Raw genomic sequence first — 15,694 nt, 5'->3', positions numbered from 1 at the left:
AACAAGAAAGATGCATCAATAAGCATATTCTATGATACTTGTATCTCAAATGACGGCTGATTGAAGTTTCAGTTTTTAAGAAAATAAGGGGTGGTATCTCGAATATTTTGAATGTAAACACCCATTGTGTGCAACATCATTTTGAAGGCCTTTTCAAAACAAGAAAGATGACATCAATAAAAATGTTGTATGCTATCTTTATCCAAAATGGCGGCTGATTAAAGTTTCAAGTAAAAACTAAAACTTCAATCAACCGCCATTTTGGATACAGATATCATACAACATTTTTATTGATGCCATCTTTCTTGTTTAAAAATGCCTTCAAAATGATGTACCACACAATGGGTGTTTACATTCAAAATATTCGACCAACCCCTTAGTCACCCCCTTATGAGGGTTTAAAATTCAGTTGTACGTCAAAAGGTGAAGTATTCGACCAATAACTTATTCTCAAAGTAACATAGTACCTATTATATCTACAACTGTCTTCAACTTATTGAAGGGTTCCCATACATATATATGACTCACTTTGTATAGTATCGTAACTTCTTGTTAAAATGTTTGTTTTAGTTACTTGCTGTTAGGCTAAGCTGAGAAAACATGACGTTTATCTGTAATAATAGTGTCACAATTGTCGCTTCAAAAGGTAAGTGTCACAACTCAAATATTGGATGAGATGAAAGCGACAAAACTCAATTGCTTATTTAAATGATAAGTGACACAACTCAAAAACCAGGTCTTCACTAATGTATTAGCATACTGAAATGTGTCACTTATATAAATGAAAGCAACAACTGAGTTGTGTCACTCAACGTTTGACTCACCTATTGAGTTGTTACACTTCTTTTGCTGGTTTGAAAGAAAAAACAATTCTTGGGAGAAAACCTGTCCTTTCAAAACGTTTGAATTTTCAAGAGCGGCGGATAACTTGAAAACTATTGAGAATACCGCAAAGCTCTACTAGGAAAAACTTGTAGGAAGTTTACCTCATATTCAGTGAAAAATGAATTGAAGAGGAAGAAGGTCGGGTAACGTTTCAATAGATGGAGAGCTTGGTTCTAAAAAATGAGGAAAAAGGATTCGAAAGTCATGATGATAGTCGGAATGTAGGGACGAAACAATCAACTCAGGTTATAGGAGTCACAAGAGATTTCAATTCAGAAAAGCTGAAAAATATATTGAATGCTGGAGTACCAAGGCAATAGTTTTTCATGAATAATATTATGCTTGTATAACATGCATTGGGCATGTATATAATATACATGGAATAATGTATGCATGTATAATGTGCCGAGAACTATTTTTAATTCAGGCCTTTTCCCAAGTTAGAATAGTAAATTTAATACGCAATAGACTAGAGCCATTGTAAGGGAGTTAGCGAAATAAATTATTTTCTCTCTCTATTATGAACGGCCATGACTTCGAGTTTCCCATGATAGATATTTAAAAATTGTGTCGAGGAATGTAGATTATGGAATTATCTCTAAAACTTAGCCTTCCTGTCGCGACATAGAGTGCGATAAGTTGGAAAACAGCAAGTATTGGCTACAATTATAACAAACTACTGATTTTGCAGTTACTATTTTGGTCCTAAGGCTCTAGAAGCCACGCGACGATTGGTCAAATTGATTCCCTTCGCCCAATAGGAGACCTGTTTCTAAATACAGTAATGGGGCGATTCCCCAGCCGAGAGACCAGATTACGTTTTGGAGGACATTTTGCTAGGAGCACTACGAGAGTAAATAAGATGTAGTCATTATGTTTCGCCCTATTTGGGCAAGCTCATAATATTAGACTATTAATATTGATGTAGGAGTTGATTTTATTTTTATTAAAGTTTAAATTTTCTAGTGGTGCCATGACCTGAAAAGCTTGATCGTGTTTCTTCATCATGTAGGAATAATTGTTTCTTCAAATAACCGCTAAGGTACGTAAAATAAGGTTAAAATATAATTTAGGGAATTTAATTGATTGAAAGTTCCATCTGAGTATTATACCAACAAAGCCTGTTATTTTTCAATCAAATAATATTGATTGAGAATAATCCTTTTGATTTTATTAGTGATGGAAGATAATTATAATTTTTTTCTAAAGAAGTACAGAAAGTAGAGAAGAAAGTTTTCCGTTATGTTACATTTGAGTTATTGTTTCTGAACATATATCAGTAGAGTATTGCTGGAAGTCAGGAAGATAGTCTTTAAATTGGAATGAAATTTTTAAGATTATGTTCATAATGAGTTTAAGACTTGCTAAAGTTTTATATTTTTTCTGACTGTGTTTTCTCATGGTGTTGAGGCTTTTAAACTGAACGCTAATTTATTAATCAATTAAAACAAAACTTTTGAATTATTTGTGAAGGAAGATCCATTAATTCTTATACAACGAATCAGTAGTTTGAAGGTAAAAATCTATATGGAATGAGGATTCAAATAAAATGAGAGAATTTAAATAATCGGTAATCAATAGATAACTCCTTTTTTAGCTTTTGATGAATTGTAGGAAGAGTTAGAAATTAATGCTGTAATACATTTATTTACAGCGATTCATGTGTGACCCCAAACCAACTTCATGTTTCACCCTTCAAAATCCAGCTTTAAGACACAACTTCATACCATCATGGTCTCCACAAGCAAGACATGACGTAAGAGGTCCCGAGGATGATACCTGACCAGAATTATTGACGTAAGGCCGTTTCGGGAGATGGAGGTTCCGCATCGCAAGATGACTTCCCGACATCATCAACTCAACTCTTAGAAGAAAACGCCGAAATAACAAAATAACATCGAAAGGAAACACGACGGAAACCATCAACAAAGTGCAGCTCAGTGAAACAAAGGGTCATACAAAAATGTCAATCAAAGTGCGGGTTTGAAATTGGTGTATAGGGTTATCGACGAAATTTAGGCTCTTTGGGTTTTTCTGTTTTGAGTTTTGTTCTGAAATAATTTATTAATATTTTTGCAACTGATATTATTTGGTTTGGTGACGTATTAATATCTAATGTAAGGATAGTAATGCGCCCCCAGATCAGAGAATGAAGGTAATGTAACATGTTAAATTTAATATGATTCTTATTCTTTCTCGTGTCAGTATTGTTGATATTTTGTTTGTTTTAAAATATTGTAGTGTTGAAATAGTGAACGGCGATTAAATCAGACATGGCAAAAACTTATTGTAGTTTTCCTGACTCTAACCCGTTTGCCTGCATGAATTAAAATAGTATAGACTCAGATTCATTTTGTAGATGTGCCGGCCTACTTTAAAATTCTAAAAATTTTATTCAAAATTAATTTTTATTTTATTACCTTCATAAAGGTTAGGCACAATAACTATCACAAATAGAGCCTCTTATGCATTTGTTGCCTGGATTAGAGCCTAAGAATATACAGTATTATGCAATGTGATACGGTATCTTATTGAATTGCATAGTATTATACTGGTTTTATTGCACTTCTTCATAGCAGCTACTGTTAGTCCAATAAAAACTATCATTGAAATTGATATGAACAAAACGTAGGATTATTGGTTAACACACCTGGCTAACACAGCTCCTGCAACTCTTGCGTTCGATGCAGCTTGTGGATAATGAATGATATCGAACCAACCTCTTCCCCAACCCACAATAAAAACATTTGCATCTTCCTAGAAACAACAATAAAAATACTGTAAGTTAATCAATTGACTTGTAAATTTGATTTGAGGCAAATATTTTATGAGGATAATTATCAGTTATGATGTTCAGAACAGGAGTGCGATTTGATTAATGGAGTATGTACAGAAGTGAGATAATCAAATTGAAGTAGTATTCTACTAGTTTGTCATCATGCAACAAAAATTAATACAATTAGGCTACAATTAATTCAATTACAAATCATATGAATATGAACAGAAAAGAACTAAATGCATAGCCCAAAACTATTCTGTTCCCAACTTTTGATATATATATATATATATATATATATATATATATATATATATATATATATATGCATATATTGATGAATTCTGATGAGAAAATCATATTTTCCTACAGTTACCTTGAAAAGTGACGATTCCTGCACTGATTTACAGAACGCTAAGATTCACTTTTCCGCTCTAGTGCGGGAAAAATTTTTTCTGCACTCCAGATTTGCAACATGGCAACACAAAATAGTTGGTGGGTTATATGGAGGATTAGTGCACGAAAACAAACATTAAGTTGGTAAAAATGACTGTGGTTAGATTTAGATAAGAATCATTTCAATGGCTACCCTACATTTCTGATAAAATCCCAATCTAGAAATCTAAAACAAGGATAATGTTCATCTAAATCATAATTAAATAATCATCATTTACGAATTCTCATCATTAAATAATAGTTCTATTCTATTGATAATTATTATTTCAACTCCAAGAAATGAGAAAAGTAGCAAATATATATTATAAAATTCGAATTTTGAGGTTAAATGATTACCGTTCAATATTCATATAAATAAAAATAATAAAAAACATAACAATACTACAATAAATATTCTCTGTTGTCTATGTTATTTATATAAATATTTTTCAGTTTACTTTGAGCATTTTTCTCGTTAATTTGAGCAAAAGTCTAAATTTCTGAATCGTGTTTCAGTAATTTTTAGCTGAATGAAACAAACTTAGGTACGATTCTTCCCATTAGGTCGCGCGCTTGTCGGTTCAGCCATCTTGTTGTGTTCAGCCATCTTGCATCTCGGTTCAGCCAACAAGCTGTTGGCATGTATTTTGAATGTGAATTTTTTGTTCCATCTGTAATTTTCTGATTCTTGAATGAATAAAAATGAGAACTTTGGCTGAGAATTTTCAACTTCAATTGGATTATCAATTTTTAAATGAATTAAAGTTGCATCAGACACACACACAAACATTTGATGGATTTCAGCCATCATTTTACCCATAATCATTCAATCAGCCACTTGTCATATTCAATGGTAACTGTAGGGAAAATTAAATGTGAAATATGTTCGCAAAGTTCCTCTGCTGCACTCAAGAAGCCATTCCGCCCTCGCCTATGGCTTGGTAAACATTTCTTTCGGTGCAGCAAACTGTCACTTTGCGCACTAGTTGCACAAATAACTATTTAAATTCCGTAATGAATAAGTTGACTGTATGAGAATATTGTAATAAATAAAGACGTTAAGAGCTACAATATGTAACACTTCATTTATCACCACAGAATTCCAACATAAAGAATTGAGATTGAATTGTAGATTTGTTGAACACACAAGATATACTAATCCTTGTGGACCGACTCCTTGAGTACGGACCGATAGATAATAAAACATACACAGAAATAAAAAAACAGGGCTGACTGGTTAAATGCGAACCACAGCTTAAAAACTAGGTGTTGACCGACTGGTTAAATGCGGACCAACGGTTTAACCTACAACAACAGTAGACGGTCGAATAAAAACGAGAATAAATCCAAGTAATTGGCCAATCTAATGAGCTGTCTTTTGACAATAATTTTTTTAAGAAATAGTTCTATAGTTTAAATAATAGTTATTCAGATTGAAAATAATTAGGTTGTGATGGAAAAAACTGCATGAACAGTCATACAGATCAAACAATGTGAGTGAAAATAATTTAGTTAAATCAATAGTGATGATTCAAATATGTAACAAAAGGCAATTATGCTATTAAAAAACAATTGAAGTTTGAAAATTCCAAGAACAAAACAATGAATACGAATAATGAAAATAATCAGTTGATTATTCAAAATGAGTTACAATAAATTCAAATTTTGTACTAAGTTAAGTCACCTTAAAAACAAGATGCAACAAAAATGCAAAGTCTCAAAGGGTATTGAAACAGATTCTAAAAATACGAAATTGATTGAAAAATAGTTGATATTGATTTAGTATTATCACCTCCTATAGATGAACATATGATAATATAAATTGATTACACCAATACTAAATAACCAGCTTTTTCATACGAAAATATTTAATGCTGAAAACATAACCTAACTTATATTCAAAATGTAAATAATGGAGTGGAAAACACACGATGTTAGAACGAGGGGAATGACCTCTGGATAAGGGACAATGGAATAAATAAATGCAGTGACATTTATACTCATCTGAAGAGTGAAGACAGGTGGGGCCAGGCCTTGTCCAAAGTAAGGCACAGGAAACTGAAAGAGATCCACGATGGATACGAGACTGGCGACGAAGCGGTAACTGGTTGGCAAGAGTCAGACGCCCTCCTCAACACCCAAGCACTATGAAGCGGTGAAAACCAAGATGATGACCCAAGACCGACGTTCTGTGATGTCCTTAATGGAGCATCTAGGTGATGATATCCCATCTCGGCGACGCGGATAGAAGAGGTGAGCAACGATTGGCGATACGGAAAAGTTCATACGGAACTGTACTACTAAGTTGAGAGCTTAGTTCAATTGTAATAAATCCTAGTGAGTAATTTGAGCTGCGTTCAACAGGATGAAGCACGGAGACGAGAGGCACTCACAGCAGAGGCTAACTAGCAGGTATTGGACTCCGAGAGAGACAAACGATGGTCATCTGTGGAATTGCAATGGAGCAAATTCCCGAGAGAAGAAAAGGCAAACGATGGTTGCCAAACGAGCCGGTTCACGTTGAACATGGAGACGAAAATTGTAACAAGAGTCCAAGAGGAGATCAAGTACACACAAGTTTTGAGTCCAAACCTGAATAAGATAAAGTTACTCACTGGAAGTTATTGACGAATTGTTCACATTGGAAAAGTTACAGGATGAAAAATAATGTTGAGGATAACGATGCACATTATAACTTGAAGAAAACACTTTAGATAATAATAATAATAATAATATCGAGTGACCTGGCTGGCTCAGGTCTGGTGTCAGAGTTTTCAGGTCGCAACTGATCAATTTCAGGGCCTCTGACATGACCTAACGACTGCTTTTTAGGCAGCCGGGACCGACGGCTTAACGTGTTCATCCGAAACACGGGAGTGGCCCGAGATAAACTTTAGATTAAAAACTGGAAGCATGGCCTTGTGCCATAAACACTAACGTATTTGTGACGGAGCATAATTACTTGGAAATTAATTACATTGGGAAGATTAATTGAAATTTAAACATAATGATATTAGTATTACCAAGTGTTGGTGAAAAAATGAAAGAAATATATTCCATTAAGGAAATACATGTAAAAGACGCGACACCAACACTAACTGAAAACCAGCCATTGACGCCATTTTGATGATGAGTTTTATTGACCAGAAGCCGAAAATGCCTCAAAAGTTTAGCATCCCATGCACAATGGAAGCATAGGGAAGATGACACAGGAAATGAAGCATCATCTAGGAATAAACAATACAAATGAAAAAGAGAGAAAAAAAACTTTAGTGACAAAAAACAAATTCTAATTTTCGGATTCACAAGAAAATAAAAAAAAGGATTCACAAAGAAGAGTTACCAACCTAGAGCAACCAGAGCTACCAATCTATATGGAAACAACTTTCTTGCAAAAATTATGTATTATGGTGACGTCATCTACCGATGCAGACAACATGTTTGTGAGGCAAATACAAAATTGAAAGAATGAACAAGGGACTAATGAGATTTGATGTGAGAGATTCAACATAGACTCCCCACGTTGAGACATGCAGCGTATGTCTCAAAAGTAAAAATAGAAGAAACATATGTTGAATCAAGTGTCAAAGACAAAGACAAAAGAGTACTCAACTGCAACAAAAACAACAAACAATAAAACTACAATGTAAAAAAAATTGGAAGAATGCAAAATGTGAGTTACTCAACATCTTCCTCAACATCTGTAAGAGGAGCGAGGCTCAAAATGGCTCTCTTGAATTTACCGGCAGATGTCTTCACAGTGACGACTCTGACCTTGTTGTCTTGACCAGGGTGAACTTCAACAATCCTAGCCAGTTTCCAAGCAGAAATAGGTGTTCCAGGGTCCTTCATAATGACAATGGTGCCCACTGTGAGGTTTTCAGACTCTGAGGCCACTTACCCTTCTTTTGAAGTGTGACAAGATATTCTTGTGACCAACATTTCCAAAGTTCTTGTGAAGCTTCTTGCAACTGACGCCAACGCGATCGATTATCGATGTGGGTAGTAGCAGGTGTAAGGAATGTAAGAGCTGTGAGGGGCCTGCCGATGAGAAAGTGAGCTGGCAAAATGTAATGCAAGTCACCAAGATCCTCAGTGAGAGGAATAAGAGGACGAGAATTGAGGATGGCCTCAATCTGTGCTGCGAAAGTATTGAGTTCTTCATAATTCATTATTATGTTCAGAGTATTGATTCTGAGAATTTGTTTGAAATTTTCTATTGCATTTTCCCAGAGGCCACCAAAATGAGGAGTGCAAGGTGGAATGAACTTCCATTCAATATTGAAGACAGTAGTGAACGAACTCAGAGATTTCTTGTTCAATTGCCAAAGACTTAAAAAATTCATATAGCTCTTGAAGTTCATTATTGGCTCCAACAAATGTTGTAGCATTGTCAGAGTGGATTGAATACAGTATTCCACAATGAGCAGAAAAACGACTAAGAGTGGCAAGGAAGTAGTCAATTCGAATACTACCTCAACATGAACGGCTGGTGTTACCATGCACACAAAAAAAGCTAGATAAGCCTTTGCAAAAGAATGAGATTTGGGACCGCCTATTTGAATGGACAGTGGACCAGCATAATCTATGCCAGACTTATAAAATGGGAAGTCAGCTTGAATATGTGCAACTGGGAGTTGACCCATCAATTGTTCAGAGTGAAGAATGGTAAAGTGAAAACACATTTTACAAAATTTGATCACACTCTTGATAGTGTGGCGAGTGGATGGAATCCAAAATCGCTGTCGTATGGCGGTCATGGTTGACTGAACTCCAGAATGTTTTACACGTCTATGATATGCAGTGATTAAAGAGAGTGTAAACTTGTGTTTAGCTGGCAGGAGAATTTGATGTTTATAGCTATCGCAATATCAGCTTTTTGAAGCTGACCACTGACTCTCAAAAGTGAATCTGAGTGGATGAAGGGTGATAGTGCTTTAAGTTAGCTATTAGCTGACAATTCTTTGTGCTGCTTTAATTGATTGAGGTCGTCAGAAAATGCTTCCTGTTGGACAGTTTGAATTACTTTGATTTCAGCCTTCTGAATTTCTGTGACAGAGAGATAGCCTTTCAATTGATTGATGGAGTTAGTACGATGCCGAAGATTGTGCACAAAACATTATATGTATGCAGCGGCACATAGTATTTTATGATAATCAGAAATTCATACAATGAGTTCAGAAAAAATACAGGGTGTCACATGCATTGCGAATGACGCAAGTGGTTGATAGATAGCAACATTTGAAGATATCTCCTTCAAGTTGATTGTTGTTCCTTGAGCCAAGGGGGGCCATTCCACCAAAGATTGCTGGAAACTAGTACATTCGGTGAGCAAGACACAAGATCTGCAGGATTCAGACTGGACTTGACGTGGTTCCACGAAAATTCTTATGTAGTGTTCTGAATTGCAGACACTCGTACCGAAACAAAAACATCTGAACAATTGAGAAGTACTCTTAACCAATCACACACTATCTTGGAATCTGTCGAAAAATAAACACCTGAGAAGTTCAACCTTGAAGCACGAATGACCTTGACTACAAGTTGAGATGCAAGGAAAGCTGCTTAGAGCTTTAACCGAGGAATGGTGAGAAGGAGACTAAGTGAAGCAACTCTAGATTTAAAAGTTAATGATCGAACATGAACTCCTTGAGGGGAAACACTACGTATGTATAGACAGGCGCCATATGTGTGAGCACTAGCATCACAAAAAGCATGTAACTACATAATGATATCAATATCTTGTGGAAGAACACATCATGGAATTGTGATGTTGGCAATGTTAGGTAATTCGTGTAAAATACTTCACCATTCAGAGAGTAGTTCAGGGGGAAGCTTGGCTTAATTTGGAACTCAACTTCAGATCAATTTGTCATATCCTCTAGCATTACTAATGCTATCAATAAAAATTCTTTCACCAAAAGAGAACTTCTTGCATGCATTTCCATCATCTTCGATCCTTTAGGTTCAATTTCACCAGTTGTTATATTGCCCGAAATTTTATTTCGAAAATTATAACTACTTAAAATTGATTGGGACCACAAGCTTCCCCCTGAACTACTCTCTGAATGGTTAAGTATTGTGATGAATCTTTCAAATAGATCTCATGAAAAGAGAGAAAAATTGTGATTACCTTTTAAAATGAAAGAATTTGCTAAAGGAATAGTTAGCGACCGAGCGATAAAGCTTACTTATCAATAACTGTATATTTGATAAGAGTACCGTTCTGTACTGAATATTTTTCTAGGAAAATTATTCAATAAAATTATAATTATTTTGCAAATAAAGCACAAATTATTTTTGAATCGCTCACTGATTTTGAGGTTACACTTTGTTTACTATCGATCAGATGTTTTTAAAACAGTTCGAACGCAGCTGACTGATTCAAAGTATTGTCAAATGTCACGCTGGCTTCACGTAAGATATAATACCATCTCTAAAAATTAAAACTATCCATAAAGGATCAAGAATTTCAAATAAAAAAATAAAATGTATGTGTTATCGTTGAAATTATTTATTATTTAAGAAATTATATTATATGTCAGGTCTTATTGTAACTAAATAGGTCATAGCATGAAATTATATTATTGATAAAATGGCAGAAATTAATTATAACAATCTCAAACCTAATAAAAATTGTACAAGAATATTAATTTATTAATGATTTAATTCAACTGAACCACATGGTAATTAAATCTCTTTGGCAGGTCTAAGCCAATCACAGTGCATAGAAATAGCACCAAGAAGGTGATCGTTTGAAAGCAACACATGTTAATCTATTATCAGACACCAACCCTGCCTTATCATTCACGCTAGCACATGTACATTGTATGAGAGGAACTATGTCTATAAGATTAAGCAGTTTTAAGAATTACATAAATTAAATTATTATTGTAATTAAAGGAATTGTATTCTACTGCTTGCCACTGACGTCATGTTTACGTCACAAGCGTTCTACCAATGGCAAATTTTTATGCAAATTATTACATCGAGATTCTGAGAAGAAAGGTCTAGCCAAGAAGCTTAGAGAAAAAAGACAGCACTTCCCTTTTGAAATCCTCACCGTGCAGATCTCTTTTATAGTTACCAAGACCTATTTGTGAAAATTTATTGTTCAATTTTAAATGTTCTATTTGTGAGCCGATATTTTAGGCCAATTTATTTGTTATTTGTAAATTTCTGTTTTCATCAATCGATAAATTTAAAAGCTTAAAGTAAATTATCCCTTAATTAATTCGGTGAAGGAGATATTAAATCAAAATTCCCCACGTGCTGAAACCGAAGCCTGGATTGCCGCCGATCAAACGATTTTTGATCTAAAGAAGAAAACCACGACCGCCAAGGAAATTCACGTGAGTTATAAGTTTTAAAAGGGGCCCCAATCTACGCTTCGAAAAATATTTCAGTGCAGAAACATAAATTTTTTCTTCGTTGAATTATTGGCCACGCCGACAAGCGCTTTTAGTTACTAAGAGTCTAGAATTTATTCCTATTGAATTTATAAGAACTTATAGTTGATTAGCTATCCTCCGCTGCCAGAACCACGACCCCGAGCAATTTTTAAATATTTTTTATAATTCATTTTTCACTATTTTTTCAAAACTGTTAAATTTTATCAATTATAAAATTCTGTTGAATCATGCATGGTATCATGCAAGCACAAGAACATTTTTAACTCCTTTTGTTAATGCTAAATTATTATCAACCTGTAAATCAAATTCTGAATCTGCACTGTATGATTACATATTTTATTGTAATATATTTCAGTTTTGTTAATTCGCTTTCTGAGTTCGATTATTTCTTAAGCCTGTCAATTATTGTGTCTGATACGTTCTATATCATCAAGAACCGATCAAATACGATCATTGGGATAATTGAATCAAGCTGGATATTGGAACAGGTCTAAGTGGATGTAGCGAGTGGGGTCAGATCGAGATATTTATTCTTTGTCCTTACCTGCTCTTATATCAGCTTTTATCTGTTACCTACCTCGACTTAGGAGCGAACACATCAATTGTACAGCAGTGGCAACCGTAGATCGTATAAATTCCTACATTAGAGCTTAAAACCCGACAAGACTCTGTTCTCGAAATATATTCTGAACGATATTTGGTCCAAATACCGTATTTTAATCCTTCAGAACTTATTAGAGACACAGTCCCGTAAATTATCTACATCGGGATTTTTGCTCGACCTGTATGATTTTGTATGCTCATTCTTCACAGGTAATAATTTTAAGGTATCCGTATTCAGTGTTTAGCGATCGTTACACTGCTTATAAAAAATTTCATCATTATACAATTTGTCATTAGAGGAATCAAGGGTGAGCGAGCGTTTAGGCCTCCCGCGATTCCGACAATTGTATTGAGTCTTGTAGTGAGTCAATCAGTCTGGTGTTCACTCAGCGTCCACGCACGCAATTACAAAATTTATAGCCGCTACACCATTGACTCAGTACAAGATTCACTCTACATGTGTGAAGCCTTCAAATACCGCTCTACAGTATTTTACACGAATTACCTAACATTGTCAACATCACGATTCCACGATGTGTTCTTCCACAAGATATTGATATCGTTATGGAGTTACATGCTTTTTGTGATGCTAGTGCTCACACATTATGGCGCCTGTCTCTACATATGTAGTGTTTCCCCTCAAGGAGTTCATGTTCGATCATTAACATCTAAATCTAGAGTTGCTTCACTTAGTCTCCTTCTCACCATTCCTTGGTTAGAGCTCCAAGCAGCTTTCCTTGCATCTCAACTTGTAATGAAGGTCATTCGTGCTTCAAGGTTGAACTTCTCAGGTGTTTATTTTTCGACAGATTCCAAGATAGTGTGTGATTGGTTTGAAGTACTTCTCAATTGTTCAGACGTTTTTGTTTCAGTACGAGTCTCTGAGATTCAGAACACTACATAAGAATTTTCGTGGAACCATGTCAAGTCCAGTCTGAATCCTGCAGATCTTGTGTCTAGAGGTTGCTCATCGAATGTACTAGTTTCCAGCAATCTTTGGTGGAATGGCCCCTCTTGGCTCAAGGAACAACAATCAACCTGGAAGGAGATATCTTCAAATGTTGTTATCTATCAACCACTTGCGTCATTCGCAACACATGTCACACTCTGTATTTTTTCTGAACTCATTGTATGAATTTCTGATTATCATAAAATACTACGTGCCACTGCATACATATTACGTTTTGTGCACAATCTTTGACATCGTACTAACTCCATCAATCAATTGAAAGGCTATCTCTCTGTCACAGAAATTCAGAAGGCTGAAATCAAAGTAATTCAAACTGTCCAACAGGAAGCATTTTCTGACGACCTCAATCAATAAAAGCAGCACAAAGAATTGTCAGCTAATAGCTAACTTAAAGCACTATCACCCTTCATCCACTCAGATTCACTTTTGAGAGTCGGTGGTCAGCTTCAAAAAGCTGATATTGCATTCGACTATAAACATCAAATTCTCCTGAACGCCTCTCTAACACAAAAATATTCTTTAACACTACTATTGATTTTGAAATTTTTTGTATGATATGATAACTTGGTAAACGTGGGGAGCACATCACTGTCACGACACTTGCACAGAAACCTCAAATCACACAACAACGTCGTCCTTTTTGAATGGAGTTTCTCGAACACTTTAGTTTGATGGAACACTTTCTCCCCGTGGAGATTGATAATATTACATTTGAGTGTTTAGCGGATGGATATATTATATGTAAAAGAATTAACCGGGTACATCCGTTTGTTTTGACTTACTTGAGTCTAACGTTTCGTCGCCATTGCAGACGACATCTTCTGAGGGTGGCGTCGATATCCACACTGAGTCCTAGGTACTCTTTCTGGGTCGAAGAGCATACCTCCTTCTTGCTTGTGCTGGCGCTGTTAGGTGAGTGAAATTCCAGGAATGTTGTCTTGTTTTGGTGACAATGGTGCTGTAGCGAGTTTCATTGTACCAGGTACTGGGCGTTTCGTATTCAAAATTAACTTCCATAAGGGAGACACGTTGAGGCTGTCGTCTCTTTTATTTAGAGAGCCTTGCTTTTCGATTTCCAGCGCCTCTCTCACAATCCTGACTTGAAAATTTCGAATTCTGGCTATTTGTTTGGAATTCACAAAATTTATTGTATGACCAGTATTTTTCACATGGTTATATAGGGCTGAGGGCAACCAAAAACAGCAGTGAAAAGAATATTCATAATCTCTCAGACTACAAACTCTCTGAAGTTGAGGAAAATGTATTACAAAAAGGTTTCAATTTTGCTATTGCCCCAGAAAATCTACCCCATGAACAAATAATATCTAGTAGAGAGCCCAGCCTTGAAAAATTAGACCAACTTGAAGCAGAGGAAATAAGACAAGAAGTTTTCCATATTTTGAAAAAATCCAAACCTCCTCAACCAAACTTGGATAGAGCAGAGCTCTCTGCTTTGAAAGACTTGTCCAGTAATCCCTCAATAGTCATTCTACCAGCCGACAAAGGTAACGCCACAGTAGTTAAGAACAGGAGTGAATATGATGAAAAACTAGACAATATCCTCAAACATGCAGCCTACAAGCCTGTTCAAAGAGATCCCACCACCTACCTAGAAAAAATCACAAAATCAAAAATCAAAGCCTCAGACATAGATGTAGACAGCCAATTGAAATTAATTCCAAGAGAAAAATCCAGCAGATCCCCAAAAATCCATGGTCTTCCTAAAGTCCATAAGGAAAACACACCCTTGAGACCGATCGTCAGTGCAATTAACTCTCCCACTCAAAAATTGGAAAGATACTTAGCCGGCCTTATCCAGCCCATAATAGAAAAATCCCAGTCCTATGTGAAGAATTCATACGATTTTATCAGCCAGGTGGAAAATATAACTCTCAACTCGGGGGATATACTAGCCAGCTTGGACGTTATCTCTCTATACCCCAACATCCCAGTCGACGAAGCCCTCTCCATCATGAAACAGAACAAACACTTCTCTAGATCAACAGTAGAGTTGATCAGCCACTGCTTGAAAAACACATATTTCATACACAAAAATCAATATTACAGGCAAATTGAAGGAGCACATATGGGATCATCTCTCTCTCCAGCCATAGCAAACCTTTTCATGACACATTTTGAAGAAGAAGCCTTGAACAAAGCTTTTTTCAAACCGAGCATCTGGAAAAGATTATGTTGATGATATTTTTATAATTTGGCCTCATGGTGAAGAAAAACTATTGGAATTTCTACAGCAGCTAAATGAAATACACCCTAAAATCCAATTCACACTAGAAATAGAAAAAGAGTCATCTTTACCCTTTTTAGACGTTCTATTGATGAGACAAACTGATGGAAGTTTGAACTATTCAGTATACAGAAAGCCCACCCACACTAACAGGTACTTACATTTCCAATCACATCACCACCCGGCTCAATCCTCCTCAGTTATAAACAGCTTAATCTTCAGATCTCTTCATCTCACCAATGGAAAAAGGAGAGAAGAAGAAATAAAGACAGTGACTAACATTCTCAAATCCAATGGTTACCCAACTACAATCATTCAAAAATCAATAGTAAATAATCTGTCTCCACTTAAAAAAAGGGAATCAACAA

The 15,694-nt window shown here is 35.5% G+C and overlaps 1 protein-coding gene across 2 annotated transcripts in view; it reads right to left on the bottom strand.

Moving 5' to 3' along the window:
- LOC111059667 (inactive pancreatic lipase-related protein 1-like) overlaps window positions 1-15,694 on the bottom strand; it is a 62,681-nt gene that overhangs the window by 17,404 nt on the left and 29,583 nt on the right. For both annotated transcript variants that reach the window (XM_039429259.1, XM_039429269.1), the window contains exon 5: window positions 3,536-3,642. In XM_039429259.1, coding sequence (XP_039285193.1) covers window positions 3,536-3,642 — 107 coding nt within the window. The remainder of the gene's footprint in view (window positions 1-3,535; window positions 3,643-15,694) is intronic.

The sequence above is a fragment of the Nilaparvata lugens genome, chromosome 1 (genome assembly GCF_014356525.2).
Source record: "Nilaparvata lugens isolate BPH chromosome 1, ASM1435652v1, whole genome shotgun sequence".
NCBI lineage: Eukaryota > Metazoa > Arthropoda > Insecta > Hemiptera > Delphacidae > Nilaparvata > Nilaparvata lugens.
This window is presented reverse-complemented; position numbering and strand designations above follow the sequence as displayed.